Here is a 10,388-nt window from a genome sequence, read left to right as displayed (position 1 = left end):
TACCTTTTTAACTGAAAGGAACAGACAGGAGACATCGACAAGTAAAATCTAACCACAGCAGAACGCCGCCATTGGACGACAGACGCCCAGACCCGGAGGCGCCAAATCATCTACCGCCAATAAAAGTCCTGCCCGAGCTAAGAGCATCCGTGCTCCTAGATGGGAGACAGATTGGCCTCCGTTACAGGCGGCACCTAAACAAATATTACAATTGGTCCAGTAACAGGTTCTATAGTCCTGCTGGTCCAGTGTCTGTGACAAGAGCGGCTCTGCTACATCCTCCCTACAAACGGAAAACAGTCAAAACACAAGGAAGATCCCTTAGGAAATATTTGTTATTTTTGGAGCAATTTTTCTACGGCCGTTTTATGTTGATCTTCTATGATTTCTCCTGGTGATGTAAAGACTAAATTGACAACCGGGTGTTACCAGTGATGGGGCAGCGCGCTCCGCATGATTGACAGCTCAGACAGCCGCATGGTCACATCACTGGCCCAGATTGTGCACTCTCCACTGCGGCTAGCAGAGAGCACGGTGCCTCTACAGCAAAGGAGCGCAAGGGACTGGTCAGATACAGCGGCTCAACCAGCTCCTGAGAAGCACTTACAAACTCCCTAACAAAGAGCCTGTAAGAGCTGAGAGATCAACCACCACCGAGCGTAAAGCAGTGGTCAGCAACCGAGAATAACTAAAGAATAAAAATCATCTCTGCTCGAGAACAAAGGATTATTAGTAGAGGTAAATACAACTGCTGACTTGTGCAAGCGCGCTGCAATTTTTCCTATTTAAGAAGGTAAGAACTAGTGATGAGCGAGCACTACCATGCTCGGGTGCTCGGTACGAATACTGAGTACCCGAGCATGGTAGTGCCCGCTCATCACTAGTTACCAGTACTGAGCACCCGAGCATGGTAGTGCTCGCTCATCACTAGTTACCAGTACTGAGCCCCAGAGCATGGTAGTGCCCGCTCATCACTAGTTACCAGTACTGAGCACCCAAGTATGGTAGTGCCCGCTCATCACTAGTTACCAGTACTGAGTACCCGAGCATGGTAGTGCCCGCTCATCACTAGTTACCAGTACTGAGCACCCGAGCATGGTAGTGCCCGCTCATCACTAGTTACCAGTACTGAGCACCCGAGCATGGTAGTGCTCGCTCATCACTAGTTACCAGTACTGAGCCCCAGAGCATGGTAGTGCCCGCTCATCACTTGTTACAAGTACTGAGCACCCAAGTATGGTAGTGCCCGCTCATCACTAGTTACCAGTACTGAGCACCCGAGCATGGTAGTGCCCACTCATCACTAGTTACCAGTACAGAGAACCCGAGCATGGTAGTGCCCGCTCATCACTAGTTACCAGTACTGAGCACCTGAGCATGGTAGTGCTCGCTCATCACTACTTACCAGTACTGAGCACCCGAGCATGGTAGTGCCCTCTCATCACTAGTTACAAGTACTGAGCACCCGAGCATGGTAGTACCCACTCATCACTCGTTACCAGTACTGAGCACCTGAGCATGGTAGTGCCCGCTCATCACTAGTTACCAGTACAGAGCACCCGAGCATGGTAGTGCCCGCTCATCACTAGTTACCAGAACCGAGCATGGTAGTGCCCGCTCATCACTAGTTACCAGTACAGAGCACCCGAGCATGGTAGTGCCCACTCATCACTAGTTACCAGTACTGAGCAGCCGAGCATGGTAGTGGCCGCTCATTACTAATAAAAAACCATAACATTCTGTGACTGAGAAAACAAAATTTTAGGGAGAAAGCTGTGACTTGATGAATATAAGATGTGTACTTGTACACTCTTAAAGGGAATGTGTCATCATAAAAAATTACCTGTTGCTTAAATCACATAGTGAAAAAAATATATTTTTTAATAAATTTTGCCAGTTTGTTTTTTTCATACCCATATCTGTATTAAAAATAAAAATTAGACAAACTACTGGTTGTTTCAGGCATTGCACACGTACATTAGTAGCAATGAATAGACTCAGATCCTATCTTTTGTTTTAAAGCGTCTAATGAGGGTGTGCAAAGGTCACTGTGAAGGGAGGGGGAGCGGTGACATTGCTTATTGGGGAGAATCCTATGTTAGCAGCCATGTGCTATCTGTCACTATAATCTTGCCTGTGGTGATAAGGAGGCTGCTGAAAACTCTCCCTGAAAGGACCGGAAGAAGGAGGACTCTAAAGATAATTAAGGTTATCAGAGTTAATACAAAGAGCATTGACAAAAGTAAAAAGTTTTTGAAGATTAAAAAAACAAACACAAAACTTTGTGTTAATCCACAGGTGACGTCCGGATGACACATTCTTTCCAAGTGAAGACACAGAATGTAAACGTTACTCAGGCTCATTGTAAAGCCAGTAAACTACAGACACTATGCATGACATGTTACATCCTAGCCTATGGCTGTGGAGGGCGTCCGGACACACAGACACCGCCGTACCTGTGTGCAAGGCCTCGGTGGGGACGAAGCCCAACAACAGTGGGGGAGACTGCACCCGCGTATGTCCTGCAACCCCAAAACACAACGCATCAGTTTTCCCTAGCGTGTCCCTTTAAACCTTATATGAGCGTTAGTCCGATTCACACGGCCTGCTGCAGAAACCCCTCCGCTCACAGGCACGGAGCCAAATTTCAGCCAAGGACATGTCTGCACCAGATTTGCTGTGAATACTCCCCTGACCCCGTCCGTCTGTGTGCGCTGCGGAGAGGTGGGGACGTCCCTCACCCGTCCCCAACACAGAGGAGCACGAACCTCGCTGGAATGTCATCCTGCAGGTAAATTGGAGTGGGGTGGGGGGGGGCGAAGCACACAAGAGCCGCCGGCGGCGGCATTAACCCTGTAACTTCTCTACTCATTTCAGAACAGAGTACACATGTTTTGGAACAGATTTATCACCACCTATCCATAGGACAGATGATAAATGACCGTTGAAGGGAGGCGTGGGGGCCTGCCATTACATTCACCATCTATAGAAGTGGTAGCTGCACAACCTCAATACACATAGGGGATCTTGCGATCCCTATACACGGTTGGTGGAAATCTCTGAAGTCAGACCCACCCCAGCAATCATACATGTATCACCCATCCAGAGGGATCCCTATACACATGAGTGGTGGAGGTATCAGCAGTCAGAACCCCAGGGATCACACATGTATCATCTGTCCCAGCAGTGAGACCTCCAGCAATCATATTTATCACCCATCATGTGGGATCCCTATACACATGATCAGTGGAGCTCCCAGCACTGAGATCCCCAGCAATCATACATGTATCACCCATTCTGTAGGATCGCTATACACATGAGCGGTGACCGTATCAGCAGTCAGAACCCCAGGGATCACACATGTATCACCTGTCCCAGCAGTGAGATCCCCGGCAATCATACATGTATCACCCATCATGTGAGATCCCTACACTCGTGATCAGTGGAGATCTCTGCAGACGGATCCTCAGCAATCCTACATCTATCATCCCTCTTGAGGGATCTCTTTAAACACGTATCACAAACTAAAAGTCCCCCCTGGTCCATGCCCGGCGACACGGACTTTACTGACTGGACCCTCTTGTCCACCCCTCACCCCCACATTATGTACAGAACTTTCCAAACTCCTGGAAGGAAGAGAGAATCGCACCCCGTGGTTTATCATAAAATATATTTAGCCCATTCTCCTGAATAAATATAAAAGGGTCACTTTTCCCTGTGGACGTTTAACCCCTCCACCCCCGCAGCTCCGCCTGTTAGAAGGGCTGGGAAGAGACAGGACCGCAAAACTTGGCTTGTAGTGAAATCCTGCAGGACGAAAAAGGGTGGGCAGAAATAAAGGACACGACAGTACAATATATCCCAATATTACAGTGCGTACATAAAAAAACCCAAAACAATTAAAAAAAAAAAAAAGAATAGATATAAACTAGGCAATGAATAAAGTTTGTGATGTGGTCAAGTCTCGGGAGCCTCGTTATCCCTCACGCTCAAAGATTTCTTTGACTTTGTTGAAGACCTAGAATAATAAATAAAAAAAAAGTTATAAGGAGTTGATTTTAGAAAGTATACTATGAAATCAACATTGGGGAGGTGTCTATTGCTAGATCAGGACCCTGCAGAGAGCGATCTCAGGGCTTACGGGGGCCCCAGTGATCGCCAGGATCCCCTATTCCTGCTGGAATGGAGCAGAGGTCAAGCGTGTGCCCATTCATTGTCTATAGGACTGGCATTTATCTTCATACCATGGAAAATAACTTGCCACAGAGAAAAGGGGGTACAACATAACCTTTACAGGACCCTGCAGTACCCAATGTCAGGACTTATAAGGGCCCCAGGGATTGCCTATTCCTCTTTGAATGGAAAGGTGGTCAACAATGTTCCAATTCATTGTCTATGGGACTGGCGGAAATAGCCAGCGCTTTAACTGTGTTCCAGTGAAAATAAATTGATGCAGAGAGGCGGGGGTACAACATAACCTCTACCCCACTTAAGACTTATGGGGGCCCCAGGGATCACCGTATTACTGCTTGAATGGAGGTGGTCAGGCATGTCCCCATTCATTGTCTATGGGACTGGCGGAAATAGCCAGCATTCTATGGAAAATATATTGGCACAGATGATGGGTGGGTGTGTGTGTGTGTGTGTGTGTGTGTGTGTGTGTGTGTGTGTGTGTGTGTGTGTGTGTGTGTGTGTGTGTGTGTGTGTGTGTGTGTGTGTGTGTGTGTGTGTGTGTGTGTAGCATTACCTCTACCCCACTGAAGACAGGACCTTGCAGAGTCCCGATCTCAGGATTAATTGGGATCCCAATGACCAGTACTTATACCCTGTCCTATGGTGAGAGGAAAACTTAACCACTTTAATAGGGAGGTGACCATTGTTCATGACCTTTCTCAATGAGACTGGGCACGGAGCAACCACAGTCTTGCAAGGACCCCCATACATCCCTGCATTACATTAACAGCCCACTGATTTAAATGGGAATGGTGCAATGCTGAACCTTCTCCAGTGGTGGCGCTACAGGAATATAAAGACTTACTACCAGGTCCCCATCACAGGAGATGGCAGAGCAAACAAGACAGGTCGGGGAAACCATGAACCAAAAATAAAAGATGATCAAAAAAACCACCCCTCTAAGCACCAGATCAATATTTATGTCATTTAAAGGGCATCTGTTGCCAGGTTTACGCTTCCTAATGTGAGGGCCGCAGAAAATAAGAATCCGGATTCCAGCGCTTTCTTGCTGTAGTTTTGTTTCCATCATGGATGTAATTGCTGCAGCTCCGCTCGTCCTCTCCCTCCTCTATTCCCGCCCCTGCCATTGATCGACAGCTCTCTCTATACTGAGGATAGCCAACAAGCTGCCAATCAATGCTGTGAGTGGGGATAGACAGAGCTTATGAATATCGAGGAAAATATCAAGCTGCTCCTCGCGGAGGATGAGCAGAGCTGCAGCAGATAACATTTATCAAAACTACAAGAATCCCAGTAAGTGATCCAGTGATAATTAGGGTCTCTGGCCCTAGATTGGACGGCAAAAACCCATTGATAGATCCCCCTCTAATAGCAGCAGATGTCCTGTCATATCTCTCAAGTGTAAATTGTAACCAACCTGATCTACAGATTGTGCGGCATCAACTTTTCGGACCTTTCCCCTCTGCTCATACAGGTCAATGATGGGCCTGGTGGACTGGAGGTACGTCTGGATCCTGGAACATGAAGGAGAATACTTAAATATGTGACCCGAACCTTTATGGTTCACTTTTTTGGATGCAGCAAATATAATTTAGAATCAGAATTCATGCTGTAAAAATAAATAAATGTATGTATGTATGTATGTATGTATGTATGTATGTATGTATGTATGTATGTATGTATGTATGTATGCATGCATGCATGTATGCATGTATGTATGCATGTATGTATGGTGTGTGTGTATACAGTGCCTACAAGTAGTATTCAACCCCCTGCAGATTTAGCAGGTTTACACATTCGGAATAACTTGGCATTGTGACATTTGGACTGTAGATCAGCCTGGAAGTGTGAAATGCAGCAAAAAAGAATGTTATTTCTTTATATTTTTTTTTTAAATTGTGAAAAGATTATTCAGAGGGTCATTTATTATTCAACCCCTCAAACCATCAGAATTCTGTTTGGTTCCCCTAAAGTATTAAGAAGTATTTCAGGCACAAAGAACAATGAGCTTCACATGTTTGGATGAATTATCTCTGTTTCCAGCCTTTTCTGACTAATTAAGACCCTCCCAAACTTGTGAACAGCACTCATACTTGGTCAACATGGGAAAGACAAAGGAGCATTCCAAGGCCATCAGAGACAAGATCGTGGAGGGTCACAAGGCTGGCAAGGGGTACAAAACCCTTTCCAAGGAGTTGGGCCTACCTGTCTCCACTGTTGGGAGCATCATCCGGAAGTGGAAGGCTTATGGAACTACTGTTAGCCTTCCACGGCCTGGACAGCCTTTGAAAGTTTCCACCCGTGCCGAGGCCAGGCTTGTCCGAAGAGTCAAGGCTAACCCAAGGACTACAAGGAAGGAGCTCCGGGAAGATCTCATGGCAGTGGGGACATTGGTTTCAGTCAATACCATAAGTAACGTACTCCACCGCAATGGTCTCCGTTCCAGACGAGCCCGTACGGTACCTTTACTTTCAAAGCGTCATGTCAAGGCTCGTCTACAGTTTGCTCATGATCACTTGGAGGACTCTGAGACAGACTGGTTCAAGGTTCTCTGGTCTGATGAGACCAAGATAGAGATCTTTGGTGCCAACCACACACGTGACGTTTGGAGACTGGATGGCACTGCATACGACCCCAAGAATACCATCCCTACAGTCAAGCATGGTGGTGGCAGCATCATGCTGTGGGGCTGTTTCTCAGCCAAGGGGCCTGGCCATCTGGTCCGCATCCATGGAAAGATGGATAGCACGGCCTACCTGGAGATTTTGGCCAAGAACCTGTGCTCCTCCATCAAGGATCTTAAGATGGGTCGTCATTTCATCTTCCAACAAGACAACGACCCAAAGCACACAGCCAAGAAAACCAAGGCCTGGTTCAAGAGGAAAAAAATCAAGGTGTTGCAGTGGCCTAGTCAGTCTCCTGACCTTAACCCAATTGAAAACTTGTGGAAGGAGCTCAAGATTAAAGTCCACATGAGACACCCAAAGAACCTAGATAACTTGGAGAAGATCTGCATGGAGGAGTGGGCCAAGATAACTCCAGAGACCTGTGCCGGCCTCATCAGGTCTTATAAAAGACGATTATATGCTGTAATTGCAAACAAGGGTTATTCCACAAAATATTAAACCTAGGGGTTGAATCATAATTGACCCACACTTTTATGTTGAAAATTTATTAAAATTTAACTGAGTAACATAACTTGTTGGTTTGTAAGATTTATGCATCTGTTAATAAATCCTGCTCTTGTTTGAAGTTTGCAGGCTCTAACTTATTTGCATCTTATCAAACCTGCTAAATCTGCAGGGGGTTGAATACTACTTGTAGGCACTGTATGTATGTATGTATGTATGTATGTATGTATGTGTGTGTATGTGTGTGTATGTGTGTGTATGTGTGTGTATGTGTGTGTATGTGTGTGTATGTGTGTGTATGTGTGTGTATGTGTGTGTATGTGTGTGTATGTGTGTGTATGTGTGTGTATGTGTGTGTATGTGTGTGTATGTGTGTGTATGTGTGTGTATGTGTGTGTATGTGTGTGTATGTGTGTGTATGTGTGTGTGTGTGTGTATGTATGTGTATGTATGTGTGTGTGCGCGTGTCTCTCTACGTGTGCATTAGTGTAATGACAAAAAAATTTTTTTATGAAACCATGTGCAATCGAGGAACTTTTATGGGTAATTTAAGAATAAGTATTGCTTTTTTTTGTTTTTTTAAAAAAAAAAAAATTCCCCCTTTCATTCAAATGAAATAAGGCAAAAGTTAATTTTTCCCCCCAAAAAAGGACATGCAATTTTGCATTATTGAAACGATAATAGTAATAACTAAGCAACTTTTATTATTCGTTTAGCAAATACGGTATAAAAGTTAAAAGTACAATATGTACAAAAGTGTTTAAAAATTATTTTTTCCTATGAATTTTAGATTCAAAAATGCAATTTTTTTGGATTTGGCATGTATTCCTCCATCGGTTTTACAGCAGGTTCAGCATTTTGGTTAGATCTGGGAATGTCAATTAATGACTCCTCGAACAATCAGTCGCCTTCAAACACTTCATTGCCTTCTTGCACTTTGTCTTGCTGAGTGAGGTTAACAGTTCATTGAAGGACGCTTCGCTGTAGTGTTGCGACTGGAACCAGGCATTTGCCCATTCATAGCAGATGAAGTCGCATGCTATACCGAGGACGCGGCGCCACTCTGGTATCAGAAAAAATGCTATAACAGCATATACAGCTTGCGAGTTCCATCTTGCCATGTGCAGGTTTGGGAGTTTCCTCCAACTGATTGGAGGCCAACGTGCTGTTGTTTTGTAATGACGATATGCTTGACATAGTGCATATAAGAACTTGACGTCATCTCGCCATCCAGGATTCTCGCCTGTGTTGACATCATCTGTTGCATCTTGGTGAATCTGAAGTGAGGCAGAGTTTTCTGTTAATTTGTCAATGAAGAAATAATTGAGTTCTGGTTTCTTCGTTGACTCTGGAATAAGGGAATTCATGCCGTGCTTCAGTAGGAGGTCGAGTACATGGTGGTGACAGCCGATGTATTGTGGCTTCTGAGAGCCCTTTCTCAAGACATCGTCCTGTATCAGCGTTACAATCCCGTTCACACGACCAGTATTTACTGGTGCCGTGCCGCAGATTATCACGCCAATATTTTCCCAAGCGTCGTATTCATCGATTAGCTGATGTAGTTCCTTGTGAAGAGCCGCGGCAGAACCACTCACATTTCACAATACAGAGTTTGACTTCGGTTGTGGTATTTTTCAGCAGAACTACTTGATGCTCTTCCCCTTGGATTCTTTTACCATCGACGTGGAGACAATAGGGATCTTTGCTTTGAAGTTTTTCAAAAATGTTGTTTTTCATTTTCTGTCCTTGTGAGATTATTCGTCTCCAGACACCGACTGACTTGGAACCGGTACATCATGATCTTGTTCAGCAACGGTTGCAAGCACTTTATTTGCTTTATGTGTAGAAATGTTGTTTTTCAGTACCAGTAACCTCGCTGTTGTAGTGCTTGCGCTTCTGTATGTCGGTGTGCGTTCAGGAGAAGATGACGCGGAAAAAGAGGTTGGCTTTGGAGTCTCGGGTAAAGATTCAGAGAAAGTATCATGCGTGGGTTGCGATTGTGAAGTGCCGGCTTGAGCTTGAAATATTGATAGTCGGATTAGTTTTCTTGGATGAATTGATTCCAAAAGGAGCTTGTTTGAGCGTCGAATAACCAACCTTGCCCCACTCTCCACTGGCCTCAGGTAGAGCGCTTTATCCTCCGAGTTATTCCATTCTCCATTAATGTTGGTGACATCAAATAACTGAGAAAGTGTTGCAGGGAATTTATCAGAAGGTTTCTTTTTGTTATTTAGATCAATCGGACGATTGAGTTTCTTTCTGATGAGTGCACTGGATAACAGTGGGAAGTCGAGAGTTTCCCTCCAGAGCAACTCCATATCCATTATCAGATTTTTTATTCCATCCAGTCGCCGTTTCTCGCTGTTGAACAGAAAACTGAAGAAGTTTCCAAGAATTTGGCAGTTTGTTGGCATCCGAGTGAGATTGGAGAGCTTTTCACCATATGGAATACTTGGATTAAAAAAAAATAATCGTTTTTTTGAAAATTTTGAAATGAAAAAAAAAGAGGGGGAACTTTTTTGAATATTTTACAAATTTGATGATACTAATGTCATTTGAATGCAATTGTTCCTCGAACGTAAGGGGTTTCATTTTCGCTTTGCAAAATTTTTAAAATAGTCATCACACTAGTGTGCATATAGCATAAGTGCGTGTGTCCCTCTATGTGCATATAGCAGAAGTGTGCGTGTGTCCCTCTATGTGCATATAGCAGAAGTGTGTATGTGTGTGTCTCTATGTGCATATAGCAGAAGTGTGTATGTGTGTGTCTCTATGTGCATATAGCAGAAGTGTGTATGTGTGTGTCTCTATATGCATATAGCAGAAGTGTGTATGTGTGTGTCTCTATGTGCATATAGCAGAAGTGTGTATGTGTGTGTCTCTGTGCATATAGCAGAAGTGTGCATGTGTGTGTCTCTATGTGCATATAGCAGAAGTGTGCATGTGTGTGTCTCTATGTGCATATAGCAGAAGTGTGCGTGTGTAATGTATACACACATATATACATACATACACATTTTATATAAATATACACACACTAATTATATATATATATATTAGTGT

General features: G+C 44.4%; 1 protein-coding gene across 2 annotated transcripts in view; it reads right to left on the bottom strand.

Annotated features, from left to right (window-relative positions):
* Positions 1–3,653: 3,653 nt before the first annotated feature.
* CMPK1 (cytidine/uridine monophosphate kinase 1) overlaps positions 3,654–10,388 on the bottom strand; it is a 24,946-nt gene continuing 18,211 nt past the window's right edge. For both annotated transcript variants that reach the window (XM_075320533.1, XM_075320532.1), the window contains exons 5-6: positions 5,612–5,708; positions 3,654–4,018 (exon numbers count right to left, since the gene is read on the bottom strand). In XM_075320533.1, the coding sequence (XP_075176648.1) occupies positions 3,977–4,018; positions 5,612–5,708 (139 nt within the window). In that variant the 3' untranslated portion in view covers positions 3,654–3,976. The remainder of the gene's footprint in view (positions 4,019–5,611; positions 5,709–10,388) is intronic.

Source organism: Anomaloglossus baeobatrachus, chromosome 8 (genome assembly GCF_048569485.1).
Source record: "Anomaloglossus baeobatrachus isolate aAnoBae1 chromosome 8, aAnoBae1.hap1, whole genome shotgun sequence".
In the NCBI taxonomy this organism is placed as follows: Eukaryota; Metazoa; Chordata; class Amphibia; order Anura; family Aromobatidae; genus Anomaloglossus; species Anomaloglossus baeobatrachus.
The sequence above is the reverse complement of the archived record's forward strand: the minus strand, read 5'-3'. Positions and strand labels throughout refer to the sequence as shown.